This window comes from Silurus aristotelis, assembly GCF_946808225.1.
Source record: "Silurus aristotelis genome assembly, chromosome: 19".
Lineage (NCBI taxonomy): Eukaryota > Metazoa > Chordata > Actinopteri > Siluriformes > Siluridae > Silurus > Silurus aristotelis.
Window position 1 is genome coordinate 21515134 of NC_139592.1, and position 27316 is coordinate 21542449.

General features: G+C 40.4%; 2 protein-coding genes across 7 annotated transcripts; both read left to right on the forward strand.

Annotated features, from left to right (window-relative positions):
- The first annotated feature begins 316 nt into the window (after positions 1-316).
- Positions 317-12281, forward strand: LOC310715103 (F-box only protein 41). Of its 5 annotated transcripts, none has more exons than XM_083521318.1 (14): positions 317-457; positions 2181-2834; positions 5079-5277; positions 5367-5440; positions 5949-6094; positions 7317-7462; positions 7625-7708; positions 7958-8073; positions 8254-8406; positions 8662-8757; positions 9597-9715; positions 9805-9963; positions 10092-10207; positions 10298-12281. In XM_083521318.1, the coding sequence occupies exons 2-14, from the start codon at positions 2191-2193 to the stop codon at positions 10373-10375; spliced, it is 2130 nt and encodes a 709-aa protein (XP_083377444.1). In that variant the 5' UTR covers positions 317-457; positions 2181-2190; the 3' UTR covers positions 10376-12281. The 5 variants fall into 5 exon arrangements, 2 of the variants coding, with proteins under 2 accessions (XP_083377444.1, XP_083377443.1); XR_014530232.1 differs by lacking the exon at positions 317-457 and adding an exon at positions 495-748 and having other exon boundaries at positions 10063-10207; XM_083521317.1 differs by lacking the exon at positions 317-457 and adding an exon at positions 495-748.
- A 524-nt stretch (positions 12282-12805) lies between these two features.
- Positions 12806-27316, forward strand: LOC310715105 (serine/threonine-protein kinase DCLK2). 2 transcript variants are annotated; one of them, XM_083521320.1, is made up of 16 exons: positions 12806-13784; positions 16968-17320; positions 19399-19531; positions 19856-19948; positions 20046-20128; positions 20567-20642; positions 21334-21436; positions 21620-21677; positions 21874-21993; positions 23324-23470; positions 23652-23785; positions 24389-24563; positions 25379-25459; positions 26037-26114; positions 26225-26246; positions 26334-27316. In XM_083521320.1, the coding sequence occupies exons 1-16, from the start codon at positions 13382-13384 to the stop codon at positions 26348-26350; spliced, it is 2076 nt and encodes a 691-aa protein (XP_083377446.1). In that variant the 5' UTR covers positions 12806-13381; the 3' UTR covers positions 26351-27316. The 2 variants fall into 2 exon arrangements, 1 of the variants encoding a protein (XP_083377446.1); XR_014530235.1 differs by having other exon boundaries at positions 12814-13784; positions 24389-24892; positions 25251-25459.

Consider the following 27316-nt stretch of genomic DNA (forward strand, 5'->3'; position numbering starts at 1 on the left):
ACACACACACACACACACACACACACACACACACACTTTTTAATGTATGTCTCCACAGCGCCCTCTGCTGGTCAGCATACCAAATCCTCTTTTCTTTTCATTTCCAGACCTGCAGATGTGTGTGCCTCCTTTTTCCAGAATTTCATTGCCCCCCTTTAAGGATACCCCTCAGTAGTGTGTGTCCTTGTGATAATTAACATGCATGATCCTGATCAGTGTTTGCCCCATTTTTTCTTTCCATTAATAGTAACATTCTTCCACACACCTGACTCTTATGGCTAAAACGTGACAGCACATAATTACTATATTAAGGTCTAGTATGTTAGAATTAGACTATTGTAATTCGAATGATTTTGTATATATAGATTTCTCTACGGTTCTGGACCAGTCCATGTGCGCGCTCCCGACCGAGCTGACATGACGTCAGAAGCGGCCCTGACAGATGAGCGCGCTCTCGGTAAGGGCTCTCACGTCGGTTGTTCTTGAACAAAACACACACGCACACACACACACACACACACACACACACACACACACACACACACACACACACACACACACACACACACACACACACACACACACAAAGAGGGACAAAGATGGGTAAGAGAAGGATGTCTGAAAGCTATACCATTCCGGCTTCAGCTGATGCGCTCCGGTACGCACAAGAGAGCGCGCACGCGTGAACGCAGTTGTGTGTTTTTATGTGCGAGGCGCAACGTGCGGCAGAGACACGCGGGGAAACCGAGTAAGTATCCTACCGGCTCTGTTTGTCTATTTCAAGCTGGTTCCTAAAGCGAGCTCTGCTTAAGCAGGCTATGATCGAAGGGTTGGGTCGGAATGCACTGCATTGGCGTCGGTTCTTATTCATTCCAGCGATTAAATGGTCGATAGTGTACACATGGTGTCATACTTAGACAAATAATAGACATCATGCCCATTCGAGCCTTCGAATTCAAGTCTATTATTGGTCAGCAGGTTTGTTTTGCACTTCCATGGCTGGAGGTTCGACCCCCTGCCTCCTCCTGTGTGTAGAGTTTGCTCTTGTGCTCCAGGCTTTTCCTCATGGTATTCTGTTTTTCTTTTCCAGTCCGAAGCCATGTTAATGACCACTTCCAGTTTGTCTGTAGTGTGATCTGAAAAATCATGAAGAATAGAATTGATGTATGAAATATTATTTCTGAACATAATGGAATATAGTGTGATAGTGATGAATAGTTTGATGGTTTGCTATACACACACATGCACATATAAATAATATGGCTGGTGTATATTTGTTTTATAGAGGGTGAATGTGTCTAAATCATTCAAATGTTTGCATGTAAAGCCCTGGGTGTTTTCTAGGGAAAGTTACTAATGTATGCTCAAACATCACTAGAAGTCACAAGAAGATCAATATTTTGCATATCGGAACATAAGGAAGTCAGGAAGTGCAGGGCAGTCACTCATGTCTACAAATGGGTCAATAATAGCCAGTTGCTGTAGTTATATAGTTTTTTAGTGACCACATTTGACTATAAAAAGGTTTTATAAAAATAAAATAAAATCTGTAAATGCTAAACCAGATTTGGAACTACTACGGTATGTAATGGCCCAGCATTGGGCTTGGATTTAGACATTGCTCACATACTTGTTCACTGCACTCCATAATCACTGCATGGACCTAGGAAACAGGAGTTTATTTATGCTCATTCATTATTTCAGACCCACTCTAATTAGAATTAGACAGCATGTGGGGGTGAAGATGAAGCACTGCTGCTTCCATACTGTGCTAAACAGAAAACACAGTCTGACCTAGTTTCTGTTCGGCTCCTTTTCCATAGAAGGTAAAGGCATGGAGGAGAGACAATACAACAGAAGAGAGGTAATAAAGGAAATACATTGTCAGATGTAGAGCATGCACATTCAGCTCAGATCAACATCTGTAGATCAATAGGATAATTCACGTCCTGGGACAGCGAACATCTGAGATGGTGCTGTATCATGGATAGAAAGATGAATGAGTAGAGTTTTCCTTAAAGTGCACTAAAAAGGCTCACATATCATAATTATAGCCTTTACACTTCCTATTTTTTCCCTAATAGGCATTTCTCAATGTCTATTTATATATTGTTTTAACAGAAGGGAACAGGTTGCTTGGGTGAATTGTGAAAGATTGTAATTTGTGATGCGCTTTGCAGGCAAACAAGGATGTCGACTGCTGCTGAACAGCCAAAGCATTGCCCAGACTGTGGAGAGCTGTGCGGTTTTGGTGACATCCCGAAGAAGCACACTTGCCAAATGATCTGTCTGACTCCAAGACGTAAATCCGAAGGGGCCCTGATGGCTCTTTCAGCCCAGACACAAAGCTCTTCCTCCATGGGGAACATCGAGCTCAGCCAACCCTCACATCTGGAGCTCTTGGACGCACTAAGCTTGGCTCCTTCAGCCACATCTCCTCTTGCTCATTTGCTGGTTCACCAATGTTCTCCGACACTCCTGTCCTCTACTGCCTCTTCCTCATTGTCTCCATTCTCCAGGCCTGAGCAAGCATTAGCCCAAATGAGCACACCATGGCAGGCTAGGTTAGCCATGGAAGCTGGGCTCCAGCAGCTGACCCTGGAGGTTCAGGAGCATGTATCCATACGGCTGGGGTCCTTGCAGGACGAGGTGAGGAGGAGGAACACAGAGGTGCACAGGGCTCGAAGGGAAAGCGAGAGAATGGAGAAGGAAAAGCAAAACGCAGAGGAGAAGGCAGCAGAGCTGGAGCGCCAGGTGGAGGTTTCTGTGGAGATGCTAGCCAGCCTGAGGAAAGAGCTGATGGAGAGAGAAGAGGAGCTCAGCCTCAAACAGCAGTAAGTGTATTTAATATGCAAAGGTATCAAATACTGTAGATTGATAACTATGCAATCTTAATATATAAAATTTGATGTGTATACAATATTTTGGATAATTTATTTATATTTTAGGTGAATGGGAAGTATTTTATGATAAATTTCTAACCATTGCAGAGTATTTAATTAATTTTATCCATTAAGAATGTTACCAGGGGAATGATGGAATCAGTCGAGGCTTTTGTTAGGTATTTTTGTTTAGTTTTGATATTAAATCTAGGCCAGTCAGGCAGGTGGAGGATACAAATCTTGCTCAAGGGCCTAATAGGAGCTCCTTAACCCACAATTCCCCCAGGACCACCAACCTGGCGTTTTACGACTGTATTAGCCACTCTATATTAGAGGCAATAACATCGATCATTAAAATGGTTATAGCAGCACCAGAATCACTCGAAAGGTCTTAAAAAGCCGTAAGCTAAAGGACGGGGTCCAAAACACACCACCATTGGTTAATAAATGGTTATAAAATAACCAGGCACCCCCTCTAAAGGTCTCGGAAAGCCGTAGAACAAAAACAAGGTGTCAAACAACATTTAGACTATCATTTCCTAAAGAGGAGAGAAGAAAGACCGGCAGGAATTTCGAGCTAAAAATATTGTATTGAATCAATTTCAGATCATAAGACGGCTCCTGAACGTGTTAAGTCTGAGCTGGTAGTGTGGTTATTTCTGCTTCATTTCTCCCTCAGCATATGTCTGAAACAGCACAGCCCGCCCTCTCTGGAGCCTGTAAAATTACATGGTGCTGGAATTAACATCCTGTTGCCATGGCAGCTTTTCTCATGGATTCACTTGATTTGCGGGCGTCCGCCTCACTGCCTGTAGAAATGCAGCTTGACAGGGCAGATGGGCAGAACCGCAGGGCGCTGAGTGGCATGACTTGACACACTCTGTATGTGTGTCTGTGTAAATAGGTCACAGTCTTGACTCCTTTTTTGGAAGTGAGTGAGCATGGGATCAAAACTTATACATACTGTAGATAAGACTAATGACATTGTCCAAATGTAGTGCAGAAGTTCCGATTGGTTCCAATGAACAGTTGTGTCACTTTGACATGGCGGCATATTGGAAAGCAGATGCTGTTACCACCATGTAGTTTTAATCTTTGAAAGAATGAAAGAATCAATGTTCAGATTAATAGGTTAGATCAGGGGTCACCAACGGCCAGGACACGGCCCGGACTGGTATATAATTATTTATATATAATTATTTGTAGATGCGCTATACGTTTTGATTTCTCATTGCTTAACTGTTTCTCAAGCACCACCAGTGCTACATGAACATGACGTATCACAACACCACAAAGTGTCTTGAGGCGTACAACACTTGCCTGAAAGTCACATAAATTATAGATTAACATGGCAGAGGTAGAGCTGGATCTTTCTGGAGACAGAACAGGAAAAAACCTGTCCCATATTGAAAAAAAGCATAGCATCGTTTTTTTCCCATTGTATCGTATTGCCCTAAATCGCATTGTGTTAAATCAAATCGAAATCGGAGTGCATTTCATTGTAATGGGGTAAAATGAATTGCATCGGTCTCGGGTATGGAAATGCACATCTCTGATACTGGAGACTCCGCTCATAAACGTTATATAGACATCTCCTCTTTCAAAACATGACTGTATTATTGATTATAACGTCTTATAATAATGTATAATATCTTATTATAGGTGTTTGCGGATTATGCAAAACTATATTATGATCACCTGAGATCAGAGGGGTCACATCACATTGTTTGTGTGCTCCTGAAAATAAATATACTGAATTTATTTACTGTATAAATACATATTAATAGATTCGAAACTAACACCAAACTAACAGCACTTATATTAGGATGTTAGCTATTGCTCTCTTGCTGTACTGGCAAACGTAAATGCTACCAGAGAGACAAGATTTACATCATTTTAAGACAGAAATACATCATAGCCCTGACTGCTAGCTGTCTACTGCAGAGTCTTAGCATAGGTCTGTGTCAGTCCATATTTTGTTTTTGTGTCTAAAACTTCCTGGTTTAGTTCCAAACCTTTGTTTTCCCTTTCTCAATTTTCCCTAGTATGTGTTGTCAACTTGTGTCTTGACGTTTATCGTAGAATCAGTGTGACTTTTCAGTCTGGCATTACCATCTGGCACGTTTCAATTCTGAGAAAAAAAAACAATGTACACTATAGACCGAAAGTGCTGTGTCTCATGTGTGTGTGTATCAGAGAGGTCTGTGACTTAGACAGGTTTGTCCAAGAGACCGCTTTGAAGGAAGCGAGCGCCAAGCTTCGCCTGCAAAGCTTCATCGAGAATCTGCTAGAGAGAGCCGAGCGAGCCGAGCGACAGCTACAGGAGCTGCACACACCCTCACGTATCACATCACCCGAAGGCTCCTTCACAGTTGCTGGAGGAGCGTTACACCAAGTAGGAGAGCTTACGTCTAGCCGGTTTAGCTTAATAATCAAGAGCTCAAAATGATTGTACTGATTTATGTGTATTCTTCCAACTTATAGAGGTGCTACAGTGAATCTGCCATTTCCAGGTGCTGCTATTCACGATGTGATCACACAGGAAGCCCGGTGCATAGGTAATAATGGCACTGCAGATGAGCTCGAGTTTCTTTATGTATAAATATAAATGATGATAAATGAGAAATACTTTTAACAGCAGGTTCAGGGCCAGCTTTTTTCTCTCTACTATCACCCTACTGAACTCTAAACTACACTGTTAGGACACTGAATAAACATACATACAAAGTACGTATTGCATATTGTAAATGTATATTTTTCTTATTTTCTATACATATTGTGCGTTACACACAACGTGCACTGATATTTCACATATATGTGAAGTACTTAGTGTGCTCGCTCATCATCTTTTGCACATTTTACACTGCCATAGCCTTTTTATTTAATTGCTCTACATATATTTACATATTTATCTGCACTTGTTAATTTTCACAATTGCTACTGTTTTGCATTTTGTTGCTGTGTATCTGTACTTTGCAATGACAATGGAGTTATCTCTATCTTTAAATTATGATATTGTATATCAATAAATCTTATTGTGTTTTTATGTGTGCATGCCCTAATCAGATCGGAGGTGTGTGAGGTGCTTTGTGAAGTGCAGTGTTACCAGAAGAACCCTTCAGACATGGAGGCTGATTCAGACAGCTGGTCTGTCTATAGCACCGAGTCACTAGAGGGTCTGAAGCAGCATTACAGAATCTACAACAAGAGAGGTAACACTAATACACAACCACACACACACACACCAGTGCACAAACACAATGTACTACCCGGGGTGTAACATTCAGATTTCCCATAGTGCAATTGAAAAAAATGTATAGACAATATGTTTTTGATTCCTAAAAATCAGATATGATATCGTATAACTCAGATTTATAGGATAATGGCTTTAAAAAAATCAGCTACTCTATGATTTTAATTTAAACACATCAATTCACGTTTGCAAAAAAAAAACCCAAATCAAATTGGACACCGTGACACTGCATTGACCAACAACTCAACAGCAATCTTTCAAAAAGGTATCTTGTATACACAAATAAAATTACAGTATCGTGTCACAAAGTAGAAGAACTCTTAGCATTCTATGGAGAAATAAAATGAAAGTAAACAATTTCAGATAAAGTAAAACCAAATATTCAGAGCTGACTGTAATTTGATGCACCTCAAAGTCTCAGAGAGGGAAGGTGCCTTCAAAAGCACTGATCTACATTTACAACCTAAATTGTAATATTTGTTCCATGAAATTGTATTAATTTATTCCCATCAGTTTATTCTCTTCATTTCGTTGTGTTTCTCTCGGCTGCACTGCTTCCAGTATGTATATGTGGATGTTGGATTTTTTGTCCAATCAAATTTCAGCCTCTATGTGCTGCCATGTCATTCTAATCTGCCCAGGGCTTTCAAAGTCAGTACTGCTGGCCCTTTTACCAAAGAGAATATAACCAACAGGTCTGCTTCTTCAACCAATCAGATTTCATATTTGCCTCACAGGGCAGCTAGCTGGCCCAGAATAGTGTCAGCATTTTTACGTCCTCTGATTGGTTGGACAGAGGGAAACTGTCACAGCCGACTGGCAAAAAGAAGTGTAGCGCTGCACACATGAATACATCTAAATTATGTACGAATACGGTCATTGTGAATTTAAATATAGTGGAGTAAAAAGTACATCTATTCAAAAACATAAATGTAGTTGAGAAGAAAGTAAAAGTTGGTCATATCTTTGAAACAAAGTTTTATTACATTTAATCAAATACTTTACAGCACTGCATACAAACCATTCACACACACAACTACACACACCCACACACACTGTACTTTAGACAACCACTGACACTGGAGATTCCTTACAGAATTGTTATTGTTGTATTACATGAAAACGTCACTGTATCTGTGAGTAAATCTGCTTTTTTTTCTCTGCCGCGTTATCGTGCACAGAAAACCCCGCCTTCCGGCATTACAGCCGTCATCGTGGCAACAGGCCTGACCGATCGGCAATGTGTTTGAAGCAAGTGAAGAGGAGGGCGTGGCTTTTCTGCGTCTTTCCTTACCTAGACACACACTCACTCCTCACTGCTGCACAGGTGTGTGTTGTTGCACTTTAACCATTTTTATGGGTGTATATATTTTAGATGAATCGTAAAAGCATTAGTGGTGATAAAACGTTTTTAATAAGTGTCTACGTGTATGTGTGTGTGTGTGTGTGTGTGTGTGTGTGTGTGTGTGTGTGTGTGTGTGTGCTGTAGGTGTGTAAGGATTGGTGGAGTGTTGCCCATCACCCTGCAATGTGGAGCAGAGTAACACTAGAAAATAACCGCATTTCATCAAAGGTATGGCACACACACACACACACACACACACACACACACACACACACACACACACACACACACACACACACACACACTGCCTATATTTAATTTGATTAAATAAATAAGTTATTTGAATTTTATTGTTGCATTATGCAACCTTCTGTATAATGTTAAAATGTGTGTGTGTGTGTGTGTGTGTGTGTGTGTGTGTGTGTGTGTGTGTGTGTGTGTGTGTGTGTGTGTGTGTGTGTTTTTGTGTGTGCGTAGTTTATGGTGAATATGGCTCAGTGGTGTAGTGAGACACACACACTCGTTCTACACAATCTAAAACCTCGTTCACGTGCCAAGAAGGAAAGTAAAGAAGAGTATTTAAGGAACACAAGGTATGCACACACACACACACACACACACACACACACACACACACACACACACACACACACACACACACACATGCACATGTTAGGTACACAAAAAACACAAGTTATTTCGGACACAAAGGACATGAATATTAACCTCTAGATGCTCAGCATGGCGTATTTTTTCTGTCCTCCTTTTTATAGAGGGTGTCTGGAGGCGGGGCTGGAGGCGGTACTAAGAGCAACAGGGCGGAGTCTTGTGGCTTTGACCGTCTCTCATTGCACCAACATTTTGACGGACAGGACTCTGTGGCTGGTCAGTTGCCACTGCAGAGCTCTGCAGACACTGACATACAGGTGAGGGTCTGATTTAAACATCCATACGTATTTGCATGTCACGCATACAATATCAAATTACAGAGTGTATATGTATATGTGTGTGTGTGTGTGTGTGTGTGTGTGTGTGTGTGTGTGTGTGTGTGTGTGTGTGTGTGTGTGTGTGTGCGCACGTGTGTGTGCGTGTGTGTGTGTGCGCACGCACATGTGTGTGTGTGTGTGTGTGTGTGTGTGTGTGTGTGTGCGTGTGTGTGCGCACTGTATTTGTGCATTTAGGAGCTCATCAGATCCTGTGGGTCAGGAGGTGATCTGGGCTTTAGGGGCAGGATGTAGAGACATCACCAGTCTAAAGATCGCACCACTCCAGCCATGGTAAGTGTTCATCTTCATCATCATCATCATCATTATCATCATCATCATCAAGCTGAGCATTAAACCACTACAGCCATGGTGATGTTTCTTAATCATCACCATCATCATCATTGTCATTGCCATTATCATCATCAGTAGTAGGAGCATCAGCATCAAGCTAAGCATCAAACCACTACAACTATAGTGAATGTTCTTCATCATCATTATCATTGTCATTATCATCAGCAGCAGCAGCATCAAGCTGAGCATCAAACCAATACAGCTATGGTTAATGTTTTCTATCATCATCATCATCATCATCAACCTGAGCATTTACCAATACAGCCAGGGTAAGTCTTTATCATCATCATTATTGTCATGATCATTCTTCATCATCATCATGAGATTGACTGCAGTGCATTGGAATTGTAGACACTTTCTTGGCTTGGTTTACATCGTATCTTTCTGGTCGCACTCAGTTTGTTCAGGCCAGTTAAAATTTAAATCTTCAACCATCCTGTAGGTGTCCCACAGGGTTCAGTTCTGGGCCCCTAATTATTTATTGGCACTTGGATGTATCTTTTAGAAACATAGTATCCAATTCCGGCAACATCAAGCTCTATCTAAATCTAAATCTATCTAAAGCTCTATCTAAATCGCATCTCTAAACCTTCTGACCTCCATCTTCTCTTTCTAACTGTTTGTCTGAAGTTAAAGCTTGGTTATCAAATAATTTTCTTAAACTATACAGTAGTAAAACTGAAATAGTCCTTCTGTGCACAAAAAAACAGGCTAGTATCTAAATCTAAAGGCCGGTAGTTTCTCTAAGTGTATTGCAGGTTCCTCTATTGTTTTCGCAGCCAGCAGCCAAGTCGCTTTAGTAACCGCTGCTTGCAGACGATTGGTCGATGCTGGCCTCGCCTATATCAGGTGGGAGTGGGCGGAGCCGGCTGTGGTCTTCAGGGATTAACCTCTTTGGGTGAGAGTTAAAGGTGACATTTGGAAAATGCAGATTAAAAGCACATGATTATTTCCTTTATTCCCTGTATATATCATGCGTCTGTGCAGTGAGGAACTGCCCTGGTGTGTGTGTGCTGGAGTTGGACCACATGAGTGAGTTGAGCCAGCAGGGGGCAGCAGAACTGTGCAGGGAAGGACTGCAGCAAATACACACACTCATCTTTAACTACACACCTGTTACTGCCAAAGCCATCCTGCACTTTCATAGTGAGTAGTGCGCGCACACACACACACACACACACACAAACACACACACACACACACACACACAAACACCACTATATAAACTGTCAAGATATTTCTCAGTTGGATTTTCCCCATTCCTCTTTTTCCAGGTGTGTGTTTAAGGCTGAAGTGTATCATAGTGACCATGAGTTCTGCAGATTTCTTTGATGACCATGAGAGTCAAGAAACCAGGAGAATTTTTTATGAGATGGTCACCAGCCTGCAGGTCACACACGTTTTTTCTCTCGTTTTGGATCTGTGACTTAATGGTCAGATTTTTCTTATTAATTCTTCTCCTTTTCCTCTTTCTCTTCAGGCGTTGAAAAAGAGGCCTGGGTTGTCAGACATCCTTTATGTCAGAGTGGACCAGGGTGACAATCTACTGGGCTCTTAAAGAAACCAAACACACACACACACACACACACACACACACACACACACACACACACACACACACACACACACACACATATAAACAAACAAACATAATCATTTAAGCAAGCATCACGTTTGGGCTGTATTATACTGTAATATTTAATGTCAAACATTTACACACACACACACACACACACACACACACACACACACACACACACACACACACACACACTAACATACATCACATTTTAGACTGTATTCTCCATGCACAGATACATGCCTGCACCTGTATACAAACAAACACACACTCTTACACACACTTATACAAAAACACACACCTCCACTGCACTCACATACATTCCTATACCTATGCACACACACACACACACACACACACACACACACACACACACACACATACACACACACACACACACACACACACACTGCAATTTATTTTTCCACGTGAAGAAATGCACCCACACATAATGTAAATGAACAAACACACACACACACAGATTACAATTTAATATTTTATTATCAACAGATAAACACCTACACCTATGCACTCATTCTGTATATAAACACTGACACACACACACACACACACACACACACACACACACACACACACACACACACACTGAACATTTAAAGATTTTTTCTGCGTGTACAGGAAAACACCTACACCTATGCTTTCACATACAAACACCACACACACACACACACACACACACCCCCCCCCCCCCACACACACACACCCCCACACACACTTTGCTACACTCCTCCACCATTGTACACACACTTCCTTTACAGGCTTCTGATTTTGTATGAATGAATTTTTGCTTCCTGTTTTATTTGACTTTCTATTTTATTCATCACACACTTATATAGCGGTGCAAACTCACATTCTCTTCCACGTCTGCTGTGTTTAGCACTGATGTAAGATGCTACATGATAAACTTTGAAGACAGAAAAACGCTATCCACAGCTGAATTCTTACTACAGTGAATGATCCTACATGGAATAGAAGTTCACCATGTAGACATGTATATTGGTAAAGTGCTTTTTTCTTGATTAGATTTGACAATCAGCTTCCATTCTTCAAGTGCTTCCGTACTTCTTATAAATAAATCTGAGCGAAGTTCTAACACTATTTTGGTGCGACCTCAAACCTGAAGATAAAATGGGGATGTGAGAAATCGTTGTGTCTGGTATAAGTATGAACCTTGTAGTGCTTTCCTGTTAAAAATAAATAATGGCAAGATGGTGTGATAATAGTAACACAAAGCACTTCATCTTATACCACAGCACTTTTTCAGCAATCATAACTTTTTATTAATTAGAGAACAATATCATATTTTATCAACGACCCCTCATAATTCTCATGATACTATGAAATCACGAAGCACAAAGTCTTCTGTTGTGAGGAAATGGACAATGAAGATTCCTTCTGTAGGTATTCACACATCACAAATGTACACCTTCACAAAAATTAGACATAAGTTGTAAGCTATAACTCTTGATTCGATAACGTAGCGTTAACGTAGAACGAGTGCTTTTACTGTAATATAATATAAAACAACCAATAATCTGACACCGGAATGAGCTCTGTGGTAAAAAATATTATAACGCAAAACAAATCTCAGATACGACCGCTGTCTAAAATGTGTCCCAAATCTCACAATAAGTGCTAGCTCGAGGTTAGGTAAAGGTGTTTAATGCTGAAAGGTTGTGTATGATATAAAATGCAAGATATTACCAAGCTGTAATTGCTGGGCCCCTGAGCAAGGCCCTTAACCCTTAACTGCTCACTTTATAGGATGCAAGGATGCCGGAAATGTGATGCAAATAAAGTAAATTGTCTAATGTTTCCTGAATATTGTGGTGAGACAAAGAAATAAAGGTCAGCATTTCCAACACTGTGTGTTTGTGTGTATTTTGTGTGTTTTGCGTGGTGGGCTTAAAGGTCTGTATAATGATAAATAACATTAGAACATAATAGGGATACTGTGTAGTAGACAATGGAGCTCTTAGCTATACTGTGTCTGGACAGTGATGCTAACACGCGCACAGTAGTGATGTGTCGTTTGCGAAAGAGCCGGCACTAAGAGTCGATTCTTTGACATCTGGCATCTGGTATTCTTGAATGCCAACCAAAAGACTTTTATCTAAAATGTCATAATGTTAAGAGTTTGGTCTTTATTTGTTTGATTTGGTAGCTGCGGTTCTGTATTCAGTTGTTGATTTATAGGTTTGATTAAAAAAATAAACAATAGTAATTGTGTAACCTGTGTGTAAATTAAAGAAGGCTACAATTAATAATGAATGAAAAGCAAGTTGGGAGCTTCTAAAGGAGCCGAGGCAAAAGAGCCGAATCTTTGAACAGAGCCGGTTCTCCACTTCTAGCACTAAGACCCAGCGGACTCCAGTCTCTAGGCAGAAGCCGATGCGCGCTCCCGAACGGCCGCTCGCCTCCTGCGCGCGCCTGGATGAGAGGATCTGCGCGCTCCCGTCAGCGGCCATGCTGTTGCCCGGTCACAGCGCGGCGCGCCCAGCACCTGCACGCAACGAGCATCCCATCCGTTCGTCCTCCACGAGGTCCTTCAGAAGCGGTTTAGATAAAGCCAGGAGCTCGTGTTATCGTACCAAGCTTTCACTGAAATCGGATTTGGGGATTTGGGGATGAAATCGGACTTGTGGATTAATTCTTGGTGAGAGCGGCGGCGTACCGGATGATGGTGATGGTGATGATGATGTGTGACCTGTTCATGGAATAAACTGCTGAAAGAATATCAGGTGCAGGTGTAGGTAGAATTATTGTGATTCCTCAGTAGATCATGTTTACGTGCAGAACGACGCCCCTCGCTCAGAGGGGGTCACGGTGGTGTCTGAACGCTCTCCGGTAAGGCGTGAGGGATCTGCGCGTTGTGAAGCCCCGGGAGCCGGTGACAATAAAAAGCGCATCGCATCGCTTTCCTCGACCAAAAAAAAAAAAAAAAAAACCGGTAACAAAAAAAACATGGCTTTGAACAGAAGCATCGAGCTCGAGCACTTTGATGAGCGGGACAAGGTCCGGCGCGCGACGCGAGCCACCGGCACCGGTTCTCCGTCGGGGTCCCGGGCGAGCAGTCTGGTGCCGAGCCCCGCTCAAAGCGCCAACTGCAGCTTCTACCGGACGCGCACGCTCCGCGCGCTCAGCTCAGAAAAGCGCGCGCGCAAGGTGCGCTTCTACCGCAACGGCGACCGCTACTTTAAGGGGCTCGTGTACGCGGTGTCGAGCGACCGCTTCCGCTCCCTGGACGCGCTGCACGCCGAGCTAACGCGCGCGCTCACCGATAACCTGCACCTGCCCCAGGGCGTCCGCAACATCTACACGGCGGACGGCAGCAAGCGCGTGACGAGCCTGGACGAGCTGCTGGAAGGTGAGGACAAAAGGAGCGCGCACGGGGGAAACGTGCACGGGCCTCAACGACACCAAACGCGCTGAAATGATTAGTGTAATTAGTTCGGATTGATTTATATCACTAATCTAACGGAAATTAATACACAATTTACACCAGTAAATAATTACATAATATTAATAAAAAAATTAAATCACACAACCACAACCCATATTACTGCAAAATGAATAAATAGTATATAAATTAAATCAGTAATCAGGGGTTTTGGCATGCTGCATGGGTGGTACCCTAAAAAAAAAAAAAAAAAAAAAAAATATATATATATATATATATATATATATATATATATATATATATATATATATATATATATATATATATATATATATATATATTCATGCCACCCCAAATGCCATTCCAAATCCGACTCAATTTTTGCTGTAATTCTGCTGAATAATAATAATAATAATTATTATTATTATTAGTAGTAGTATTATTATTATTAGTAGTAGTATTATTATTATTATTAGTAGTAGTAGTAGTAGTAGTACATATGTTGAATATGTACTCAGGGTTTTGCCATGCTTCATAGGTGCCAAAAATCATGCCACCCCAATGCAATTCCAAATCCGACCTATTACTCAATTCCTGCTTAAATTGTCTGAGACATATAAAGCTTGTGCTGGTCATTTTTATCTTCATCATCATCATCTTCATTATCATCATTCCTGCCCTTGTGTAACCTATAAAGCAATACAGCAACCTCGTCCTCTACACAATTAGGTGCTGTAACCTCTTAAGTCTAAAATCCTAGGCACGTACAGAACTATGCGACTTTAGAAGTAGCCAATGAGATCTTCTGTACGGTCACCATGGTAACCCGGCGAATTCCGTCCAACAGAGAGGGAATCCAAATTTCATTCTGCGTGAGGTTCAGCTAAGGGCAGACCGAATGTAAAACCAAGGACCTGGCTGAGATTAGTGGACACACACACACACACACACACACACACACATACACACACACACACACACACACACACACACACACACACACAACCTCCCCCCCTGTCCACACCCACCCCTGGGTAATTTGCTGACAGCAGCATGTCTGGTCTGACAGTGTTGTAAACACACAGGCATGAGTGATGCTAATGGTCGCATTGATTTTAATCCATGAAATTGATTTGTCATTTTCCAAAGCGGATATTACTTTTAAAAAGGATTTCAGTCTGTTATCCTGCAGCTATTTGTGATACAAAGCTTACATTTTTTTTCTAATTTAGCATCCACTATATTAAAGAGGATTAGAGTTTCCTTTACTTCCTCTGATAAAAGTTAGGGAATGATTGTATACAAAATTACAGCCATTTATCTCTATTCATTCATTTCTCATTACAACACATATTCAATCTGTATCCTCGTTCATACGTGTGTGTTTCTCTGTCTTCTTGCTGTGCTTTCATTTTCTCTAATCCTTTATATGCTTAGAGTTGCAGAAATCCTAAATATGACATTGTCCCATCTCTCTCTCTCTCTCTCTCTCTCTCTCTCTCTCTCTCTCTCTCTCTCTCTCTCTCTCTCTCTCTCTCTCTCTCTCTCTCTCTCTCTCACTGTCTCACTGTCTCTAATGCAGCAGAGTAGCACAAAATGACCCCACATACACCCTGTGGCCGGGGCGGGGGTTGCCAGTCGTTTTCAATCCCTGCTTTGCACTTTGTCTTCTTTATTGTCACACTTGAAACCCGATTCCTTCACAAACCACAACTACCTGCTTTTTCACTGAAAAGACCGGCCTGAACCAATTCCACCTTTTATAGGGGTGGCATATAATTTCCTTTCCTTATATATTCAGCTCACAGCTGTGTGAAATGACATTGAAATAAAGAATAAAAAGTTGAATCAATTCCTTTTTTTAATCCGCCTTTATGAAAAAAAGGGCAGTAATTTATGTACATGTAAATATAATGGGCTAAATAATAAGAATTATGTATAGAATATATTTTAAGTAATATATTCAGAATAAATGGAGGCTGGAAATTTGTATTTCTTGTGTGTTCCAGATGTTTGGTACAAACAAACAGCTGCTTCACAGGTTTTTCGAATCGTTTTTGAAGTTAGACATGCAATATTGTGAAGACTTCTGTAGGAAGAGATGATCTTTAGACCGAAATTTGCAACATATATTTGGAGCCATCCACAGAGCACGTATTCAAAGTGATTGATTTTGACATTAAGTGCCTCGAATAGCATTTAGATCAATACCAGGGAATACATTTACGTAGCAGTAGGATTCTCCTACACGAAAAGGAAACCAATCCATACAGAAACCGCAGCTGTTGCACAAATATACAATCAGTTCAACCTTCTATGTGAATATAAATATATTTAATCTTTTATATTTTATTCCCAAGCCTGGTCCAGTCCATTAAAGAAATGTTTAATGCGTGAACTTCATTGAAAAAACTTCTCCTTTCATTTGAACTCTATTCAGATTTCATCTTCATTCATTCATTTTTGAGTTGACTTTCATTTGACATTAATTAGATTTTTATTAAGCATTCGTTCGATTTTCATTCGACCTTCATTTGACTTTAATTTAAATTAGTTTGACTTTAATTCGACATTCATTCAATCCATTAAAGGTTCTATTCAGCATTTATTACATTTCATACATTTACATGAGTCCATTTTATTGGATAATCCGCACATGTTTATTTGAGTTTCTTTTGCTTTTTGCTTTTTTTTTGTTATTCTGTGAATTAATTATTATTTGACTTTGGTTCAATTTTCATTTGACTTTTATTTTATACATGTTCCATTAATAAATTGACTGATTTTCATTTGGCTTTCATTTGATCTCCATGACTTTTAATAGACTTTTTTGGGTTATTCCATGGACTCTAATTTGACTTCTATTCAACTTTTTGTATAACCTTCAAATAACCTTTTTTTTTTTTTTTTTACTTTTCATCATATGTTAATTTGACTTTTATTAATGGTCCATTAAAAAGACTTTTATTCTATTTTCACTTTGACCTTCCATTTGACTTAAATATTCAGTGGACTTCTATTTAATAACATTACTCATTACAATTTTTGTTTCGTTTTTTGATGTGTGTTTAAGAGTGTGTGAAAAGCTTTTTGAAAAGTTAATTAAACAGTGTTATATAATATAAATTTTTTAAATGTTCTCGCCCGCAGGTGAGAGCTACGTCTGTGCATCGAACGAGCCCTACAGGAAAGTAGACTACACTAAGAACGTGAATCCTAACTGGGGCTCTCGGCTGGCTGGAACAGGCTCAGTAGCTGGGGTGGTCCGTCAGGGTACAAGCGGGGGCCAGCGGGGCCCCGGGGAAGGTAAAGAAAGTAAAGACTTTATCAAACCTAAGCTGGTGACGGTGATCCGGAGCGGTGTGAAACCACGCAAGGCGGTTCGAGTGCTGTTGAACAAAAAGACAGCTCACTCTTTCGAGCAGGTGCTGGCTGACATCACAGAGGCCATTAAGCTCGACTCTGGAGCCGTGAAGAAGCTGTACACGCTAGATGGCAAGCAGGTGGGTAGGAATTTCCATGTGACGTGACGCGTACGAATGTGCACAGGATATGAATCCGCTTAGGCTTTGTGCTCGTGTGAGACGTACCGTGATGCAACTGCTATTAAAAGTCCACACTCTTGAGAGAAATGTGTGATACTGCTGTATTTTTAATACTCAGCAATGCAGGAGACTATTTGTTTAGTTAAAACTGTCTGCAAAGATGGCAGTTCTCTGCAGATAGCTGGGAGTGGTAGCTCAGGAGTTAAGGTACTGGGTTACTGATCGGAAGGTTGGGGGTTTAAGCCACTCTTGGGCCCTTCAGCAAGGCTTTTAACCCTCTGTGCTGTATCATGGATGACCCTGTGCTCTGACCCGACCTGGTCAGTTGGGGGCCAAACTGCCACTCTTGGGCCCTTCAGCAAGGCTTTTAACCCTCTGTGCTGTATCATGGATGACCCTGTGCTCTGACCCGACCTTCTGAACAAGCTGGACAATATCTGTACAAAAAATGTCACTGTGTCGTAATGTATATGTGACAAATAAAGACTGAAGGGGAATTTCTGACGCTTCATGATGACTATAATTTTGGATCGTAGGCTTTTTGCATGGAAAGAAATTGGCAAATTGTTTTCTTGTTTTTGTTAAGTGGCATTACAGTAATAGTAATATAGTAGTAATGTTTCCTGTTGTCACAAAAAAAACAGTGGCTGGTCCTTTTGAGTCACATGGCATCTTCCAGGGAATGTAGACAGTTTTTGGCCAGACCCTAAACCAGAAATTTAAATTTGGAATTAATAATTCAAGTCACTTGGCTTCAACCTCAGCAGCCTACATTGTGATTAATGCCATTTATGAGCACACCAACAATACTGGCCCTCATCCTACACACCAAGGGGTCTAGTTAGACCCTGAGTGTGCATATTTTCTGGAGTTTCCCTACGTTCTTCATCAGCGTGACACTTGCTGTCCTCGGTATACACTAATAATCAATATGGTAAGAGCATAAGCTTACTAAGCAGTGTGTGTGTGTGTGTGTGTGTGTGTGTGTGTGTGTGTGTGTGTGTGTGTGTGTGTGTGTGCAGGGGAGGTGGGGATGCAGGAGAAGCCCAGTTTGGCTCTGGCTGCTGGCCAGTTGCTATGGTAACCATTCTCCGCTCCTCTTGGGTGAACTCCCTGAATGGCTCAGCAGAGACAGAAACCACACAAGTTGGTGCCGTTGTGTGTGTGTGTGTGTGTGTGTGTGTGTGTGTGTGTGTGTGTGTGTGTGTGTGTGTGTGTGTGTGTGTGTGTGTGTGTGTGTGGTTGAGGAGAAGGCTAAGGCTCATTTGTATGCCACACATTTTTTTACTGCAGAGAAGGAGGGGATTCCTTGAAAGACTTAAAGGGAAAGGTGGGTCCCCATAAACCAAGATGATTGTTATTTGGGGGAAAAGTCCTGATAAACCACACATACCAGTATAGAGGTGTGTGTGTGTGTGTGTGTGTGTGTGTGTGTGTGTGGTTGAGGAGAAGGCCAGGGCTCATTTGTATGCCAAACCTTTTTTTTTCTACAGCAGGGAAGGAGGGGATTCCTTAAAAGACTTATTTGTTCTTTGGCGAGACGGAAGTGTTTTTGTGTGTAAGTGTGTGTGTGTGTGTGTGTGTGTGTGTGTGTGTGTGTGTGCACGTGTCTGTGGTTGTGGGTGGGTTGTTGTATACCTTTCTGTGCCTTTCAAGCTAAATCTGCTGGTTTCTTATTGCAACTGCATCTGCCTCAATGGCGTCTCACTGTCAAACTACACACTGTGTATAAGAAAGAACCCGGAACTGGAGTCGAGAGAGTGATTTACCATTTTGTGTTAAGATTGTGTCGAAAAAGGGAGCGAAATTCCATTGTTGTGATGTTCTTGCTAGATCATAATACTAAATAGTTCACACCGAGCTGCTTACAAGCCACAGTTCAGTCACACCTCAGAGTGGAAGCTAAAATCTGTAATGTAATTAAGGGGTAATGGTGAGGGATACTGGTCTGTTTGTAAAAAACGTTTTAGTGTATGATTGTGTATGAGTATGTTTGATATTAGAGACGAATTTGAACTGACCTTCTGTGCCTCTAGCTAACGAACCTGCAGGACTTTTTCGGTGATGATGACGTGTTTATTGCATGTGGTCTTGAGAAGTTCCGCTATGCCCAGGACGATGCTGCAATCGGACACGCGGGGAAAGCATCGGCCACCGCATTTGTTAACGGTAAGACGTGGGGTAAATACAAACATGCAAAATCTATGTTAAGTTTAAAACCAAGAACTGGCCAAATAATAGTAATGTATGTGTAATTGGCTGATTTTCTTTTGTTATTTCATTTATTTATTTATTTTTATATCGCCTTCTGTGGTCATAGTTTGCTCAACAAATCAGCAAGACTTATTGCTCCTAAACCAACCCCTTATAATATACCAAAACCCATGCAACTAATATGTTTACTTCATCAGAAATCTTTGAGTGTTTGTTGCTAATCATTCAGAATAGACAGCCCAGAGTTCATAGTTTTTTTTATATCTGTCTCTGCTTTAGAGTGTAAGATGAAATCATCAAAGTCATCAGCTCCTGTTAAATACGCTATCCCGAGAAGCTCCGGCATTTTCAGGTCCAAGTCACCCCTGTTAGGTAAACATGAAACGTTCACAGAGATTGGACATTTTGAATTTATTTTGTGCCCATTCCCCTGATTTATGACCAGCTTGTCTTCTTTCTCCATTTCCAGCCAATGAAGTGCCGAGAAGTGAGAGCCCGACTGCGAGGTCGTCGAAGTTGCCAACGAGCCCAGCAAGTCCATGCAGTCAGAAAGTATGTCAAATAGAACTTTATAAAGGCTTCTGAAGTGTTTGGGAAATCTTGAAAACATATACATTGTTGTATATGCAAATACACAAAAATGGGTTAAATAGCATTCATGTGAATGGTTATGGTCCAGTTCTCATGATTCACTTCATATCATATCTGTTTAATTTCATCCATAACGTCAGCTTTTACTTATTATTTATACCTCCTGCTTAACGGCACGCCCACATCCACTTTTTAGTGGAGAGCAGCTTCACTGTTTATATAGTTCATTACATATGAGGATGTCTCAAGCTTTGAGATCAATTCTCATCAATCATGAATCAAGCCTATGCTATTCGTTTACAGTTTTGCATTTTGTGTGTGTGTGTGTGTGTGTGTGTGTGTGTGAGAGAGAGAGAGAGAGAGTGATTGATTGAAGCTTTCTCTGTCTGTGCTTTGCAGATCTCTTCCCGTCATGTATCTCCCTCCCCTCCCCCCTCCGGAGAACTAAATGGAGAAGAAGACTTGAGCCTAGAAGGTAAATCTTTCTCTTCCTCCCTCTCCCTCCCTCTCCCTCCCTCTCTCCTTTGCTCTCTCTCTCTCTCTCTCTCTCTCTCTCTCTCTCTCTCTCTCTCTCTCTCTCTCTCTCTCTTTCTCTCTCTCTCTCTCTCTCACACACACACACACACACACACACACACACACACACACACACATAGAATGACAGAGAGAAAGGATTAATGTATGCAGTGTAAGTGAGTGAGTGATGGAAAAAAATTTTATTTTGCTGAGCAAATGAATATGCAATATCAGAGTGCATGCGCATTGGGGTGAAAGGCTTGCGGCATGCTGGCGGAGATTGGGAGGTGATGTTACACACAAATTAGCATCACTAAATAGCATCACACAACCTTCCTCAAATGAAAAATCCACCCTGAACAGCTTTTCAATGAACAACATATTTAACTATTGAGCGTAAACGACTTTCGATTCAATCACCTGCTGATAGTGGTGCAAGTGTGGATAATTAGAATACAGCACCGATCGACAAAAAAGCAGCAGAATTGATAAACATCTTTCATATTTTAGGGTGAAGGGTGGATGTTTTGTTAAACGGTAAATGCATTGTATAGTCTAAACATCTAGTCTTATTATATATTCATCTTCCCCTGCATTTCTCCTTCTTCTCATTCTCCCTCTTACTCACGCCACCCCATGTGGTGGTTTAGTAAATGGAAATAAACCGCAGTCGTCCATCATCACTGAAAAATACGACGTGGGGAAAGTCATCGGAGACGGAAACTTTGCGGTGGTCAAAGAGTGTGTGGAGCGGTATGGAACTAAAGCACACACACATTATTTGTTGTGTTCTGAAGCTAGATTTTGAACCACAAGGGCTCGGTTATCGGTTATATATATGATTGTGTGTGTGTGTGTGTGTGTGTGTGTGTGTGTGTGTGTGTGTGTGTGTGTGTGTGTGTGTGTGTGTGTGTGTGTGTGTGTGTGTGTGTGTAGGGCCACTGGGCAGGAGTATGCACTGAAGATCATAGACAAGGGAAAATGCAGTGGGAAGGTGAGCTATATGTTAATTGACCATGTGGCAGCAGCACAATGAATGACATCATGCAAAGATTTCGTATATGAGACTGGAAATTCATTGATTGTACAAAATCTATACTTGATTCTGATTGGTACAGGTGTTGCTTATTTAGTGGTTAGTGAGTATAGTTAAATATAAACTTTTCTGATTGGTGCTCTGTCATTTACAGGAGCATCTGATAGCCAACGAAGTGGCGATATTGCGCCGGGTTCGGCACCCCAGCATCATCCTGTTAATTGAGGAGGTGGACACGCCCACAGAGCTCTATCTGGTCATGGAGCTTGTTAAGGTACTTTGCATCCTTGGAGACATTTGAAGCAGAATTTTGCGTTGGATGAAAAGATTTGGAGGAGGTTGCTGTCGTCTTTGGAATAGAATCATGTAACTGCAATTCTCTAGTATTATGCGTTTTGCTTTCCTGGACCGCTGCCATCATAGAAGTTGGACCTACACTTTATATTAGATCTATTATATAGATCCATGTTCAGGAGTTGTCGTGAGCTCTGGTTATGTATTTATGTTTTGATTTGCATGAAGTTAATCCATTTAGAAGCCAGGAGTAGGGAATTTACTACTTTACACAAAACTGTTTTTCAGTATTGTGATTTCATGTCTCTGATTATAATGACAGTATGAGGTTAACGGCTGAGGTAACTTTTCTAGGATCATGAAGAAAGAGGGATGATGTGATAATGAGAAGTTTCAAAAGTTGAGATGGGTCAAGGTCAGGTTCGTTAATCAGGAGTTTAATAACTGATAGTCATACATAAGAAAAAGCACAAGTTATGGATTGGAATCTATAGCAAACAGCATTACCAAATCAACTCTATTTTATAGAGTATGTGCCAGCAACAGTTTAAAGAGTGTAGCACACACACTCTGTATCATGGTCTAATTTCTATTTAGGTGTGTCTGTCTGTGTGTTTAATGTCATGCTTAAACAGTGTTTAACCCCTTTTAGTTCCAGTGAAGAGAAATAGTAATGTTACAGCACACTATAGACATTTTATGCAATTGTGTGCATCCAAATCTGTGGAAAAGTGTGGAAAAGCAGCATGCGGTTGTAATGATCAGGGGTGCAAATACTTACTTTATGTAGAGTATTTTAAAAAATCTACTACGGTTTAACAATAAATGTATTTAAAAGAGAAAACATGAAGGTTTACAATAAGAGTCTACAGTTTTATTTTATTTTTTTTTTTACTTCGAGAACAATTTTGGACACTGAAAAATATGTGAAGTTACACATAAATAAACTCATGTTTACCTCAGAAATTATATTTTATCGTTCTTTCCACTGAGGAAAAAAACCCCAAATCCGATCAAAAGCACTTCATGATAAGCAATTATTGCATTATACATATATAAAAGCATATTAGTTTGGATTGTCAGCCTTTTAGGATTATTGCTGATCACGCTGTACGAGATTATCCCAAAATGCTAACAGTGATAAAAAAAATGTTTAATTAAAATCACTGAAAAGGAAACATTTAGCAGATTTGGATGTCTGGCATGTTTCAGAAATGAAAAAAATACACAGTCATTAACTGTACTAACCCTTTATCCTCCTTTTTGCACCGATTTCTTTCCGGAATCATTTGTGTTTGTGCATTTTACAGGGAGGAGATTTGTTCGATGCCATCACCTCGTCCACAAAGTATACAGAGAGAGATGCCAGTGCCATGGTGTACAACCTGACCGGGGCTCTCAAGTATCTGCACCGCATGAGCATAGTGCACAGAGACATTAAACCAGAGAATCTACTGGTACACACACACACACACAACAATCTATGGTACACTAATATTTGTGCAGCAGATAAAAAAATGTAACACTCACATTAAAACATCAACTCACATTACTGAAGGTCAAACACACACACATGCAGAATGTACCACAAATCCGTTATAATACAAATCTCATACATGTCTGTTTTTGTGTGTGTAGGTATGTGAATATCCTGATGGTACCAAGTCTCTGAAATTGGGGGATTTCGGTCTGGCAACTGTAGTGGAAGGACCACTCTATACTGTGTGTGGAACACCCACTTACGTTGCACCTGAGATTATTGCAGAAACAGGGTACAACTGTGTGTGTGTGTGTGTGTGTGTGTGTGTGTGTGTGTGTGTGTGTGTGTGTTACTGAGGTTAAACAACAATAATAATAGCCAGAAGCAGGATTTTTTTTAATTGGACACGTGTATATATTATATAGTTGTAAGACTCTGTACTGTACATTGATGACTGATATACAGAGGTGGAAAGAGTAAAAAAAGATTCTACTCAAGTGAAACGACTGTTGCTTTTATAAAATGTTACTCAAGTATAAAAAGTAAAAAGTAAAAATAGCTAATTTAGTAAATTTACTCAAAGTAAGATTTACAGCGGGGGGGTGGGGTGGTTTCTAGTGTAGTTAAACAAAAAGACAAGGCGATATGAATCTCAAACTAGTTGTTTTTAATTGGAGGAACATCCTTAAATATTAAGTTGAAACAAAAAATAAATAAAATTAATAAAATACAGTCCATGACTTGAGTCTAATATGAGTTATGCAAGAAAAAAAACTAATAATAAAAAACTTATTATAATGTTATTTACGATAATGAGAGAAATCAGATTCAGAATTCAGAGAGTAAATGCATGCAGTGAACAACTTTCAATTCAATGGCATTTGTCCGTCTCCAGGTATGGTTTAAAGGTGGATATCTGGGCAGCTGGTGTGATCACGTACATCCTCCTGTGTGGTTTTCCTCCATTCCGGAGTGAAAGGAACCAGCAGGAGGAGCTGTTTGAGCAGATCTTAAGGGGACGACTGGAGTTTCCTGCCCCTTACTGGGACAACATCAGTGTCAGCGCCAAGGTCTGCAACTAACACATGCCAGCACACATCAACCATCTAATACGCACCCAAACAGTAATCCAAACAGTCTCGCCACAACGAACACACACCAAAAAGGTTAATAAAACCACCACACTGACCCACATTATCTCTACAATAGAGATGGTAAGATCCAGCGATTTGCATCAGTGCAAGTAAACAAATGTGATACATCAATTTTAAAACGTGTGCATCGGACACAAGTTGTTATTTGTATCACGATGCATCATTTTTTGACATATTTGAATTGGTAAAAACAATGCTTTTATATATGATAATTAGTAGATGCGATTTGTTTTTGCATTACAAAGGCCTGCTTGTTAAAGGGAAATGCATTAGAAGTCGGAAGGCATTTAAGTAAATTTATGATTTGCTGTTTGTCTGAACCAATGAAATAAAAGCAAACTGTCTGTACCATACTGAATTGCAGAGCATCATATTTTTCCCATTGCATCGTATTGCATCAAATCGCATGGTGTTGAATCGAATCGAATCGAAATTGGATCTCACTAAATCATAATTGGGGTGAATCATATCGTATCTCATCGGTAGCTGCTTCATATTTATGTTTAATATATTGTAGCTTCGGCTATACAACAAGATGCGAATCGATCAGACTAAGTTATAGAGATGCACATTTCTAATATACACTAAAATACACCACACCAGCACAAACTCTTTACAACACACAACTATACACCAACATATAATGTTTCTGTCACACACAATTATACCACACCTACACAAAAGATGGTAAAAATGGTAAAATATTCATTTGTATCCATGTTTCTTGACAGGATCTGATTGGCAAGATGCTTCAAGTGAACGTGAGTGCACGCTACACAGCAGAGGAGGTTTTGTCTCACCCATGGGTCCTGGTAAGTGACACACACACACACACACACACACACACACACACACACACACACACACACACACACACACACACACGTGTACCCGTGTATCCATCCATTCTCACATTTTAACATACCTTTAATTCTAACTTCATGTAATTCCTTACTGTACCTCTGTAGCTTTGTTTTTTTTTTTTTGCTTATCTGTACTTTACTGAAGTATTTCCATTTGGGAAAAGTTAATCTTCAATACATTTTAAAGTCAAATATATGTTTTGAACTTGTGTTAATTGGGCTTGGTGTATCTACTCATCACCAACATAAAGTTTAGCATCAGTTCAACAGCAAGCGGAACATTTTGAGAGGAATAACTGATGGATGAAACTCCTGACTTGAACTCACCACAACACACGTGGCCTTATTTACACCATTTTTTTTTTAAGTAGTTAAAAAAATACTACTCGATAATTGGGCTTATGATAATTGCATTAGAAATCAATCAGTGCTTGACTTAATAATATCATTCTATTAATAGATTGGTGTGCTGAGAGTTCGTTCCCTGGCTTTACATTCACTATGATGTTTGCATGTGTATGTGCAGGATGATGCCATGCTGGAGAACAATGTGCCATCAGATGCGCTCAAAACCGAACCTACATCCGAAAGCGCTGAGACGCATGTGAGACAACTAGCATAATTAAAATGTTCTTTTCAGCAATGTATCAATATTAAATGCAATATATATTACAATATAAATTATAATACAAATTTTCCTTCATTATATTGCAGTTGGATGAGCTGCAGAGTAATGGTAAGAGCTAAAGTTCTCAAAAATCTATCATATTCGTAACGTGTATTCTGATATTAATAGTCCTTTTTTTTATGTGTTTTAACATAGAGCAAAGCCCAAGGTAGACAACAAGAGGACCAGCAGAAGACAAGACCCGCTCACTCAACAAAACACAAAAAGGAATACTTTACCCGGAAATGCTAACATGGCCTACAGATGCTAATTAGCGCCAACAATAATGCTGTCTATATAGTCGCGCGCTAGTTTCTATTTTGTAGCTAAGGGCCGTATTCAGAGTTGAGCTAATATAATGTGTGGTATCATACAAAAACTGTGTCCTCAGACCTCAGATTTACCCACATTTACACATTGTTGCATTGAATCTTCTTTCTCTTGCTTCTATGCTACATCATACACTATATGGACAAATGTTTGTGGATATCTGACCAAATTTAGTGCCTGTTCGCTGTTATAATAACCTTCACTCAAAAACTTTCACTAGATTTTCCAGATTTCTGCTCATCGAGCCAGAAGGGCTTGATTTGAGGAGGCCTGGGATGCAGCTAGCTAGCATTCCAATTCATTATTTTATAGGGTCAGATCTCTATAGCAGGCCACTCAAGAGCTTCCACACCATGGAACAGCATACAATTGTGCGCCTCCAAGTGTCTCAATAATGAATAACAAATGCAAAAAAAAAAAATCTATTTCCTGTTTTTCAGGAGCTCCTGTTTAAACCACAGGTGACAAACTCAAGACCCGCAGACCAAATCTTGCCCACCTGTGCATTTTACGTGACCCGCAAGAGCTTCGAATGCGCATGATTGTCTCAAATAAGGTCTATGCTAATTTTAAATGCACATTACCTATAAACTACGTCTCCCACAATTCACTTTGACTTCATGGCCCCACGAAGTGACGTCCTTCAGCGAACAGACATTAGAAATATCAACAATCGATCCCAAAATGTCCATGAAGAGATAAGTTGACACAGAAGGAAGACTTGATGCAGTTTTAGTGGTGAAGGAGTACAATATACGTCTGCATTTTCACACCAAACATGAAGTAAACAAGTATGCTAAATATACCCT

What these genes read in the sequence shown, in the direction of transcription:
- LOC310715105 (XM_083521320.1), top strand. Translation starts at nt 13,382, where the DNA reads ATGGCTTTGAACAGAAGCATCGAGCTCGAGCACTTTGATGAGCGGGAC. An exon ending in AGAAGACTTGAGCCTAGAAG is followed by an intron (nt 20,643 to 21,333) that starts GTAAATCTTTCT and finishes GTGGTGGTTTAG; the next exon opens with TAAATGGAAATAAACCGCAG. An exon ending in ACATCAGTGTCAGCGCCAAG is followed by an intron (nt 24,564 to 25,378) that starts GTCTGCAACTAA and finishes GTTTCTTGACAG; the next exon opens with GATCTGATTGGCAAGATGCT.
- LOC310715103 (XM_083521317.1), top strand. Translation starts at nt 705, where the DNA reads ATGTGCGAGGCGCAACGTGCGGCAGAGACACGCGGGGAAACCGA. An exon ending in CAGAATCTACAACAAGAGAG is followed by an intron (nt 6,095 to 7,316) that starts GTAACACTAATA and finishes TATCGTGCACAG; the next exon opens with AAAACCCCGCCTTCCGGCAT. An exon ending in AGCCATCCTGCACTTTCATA is followed by an intron (nt 9,964 to 10,091) that starts GTGAGTAGTGCG and finishes CTCTTTTTCCAG; the next exon opens with GTGTGTGTTTAAGGCTGAAG.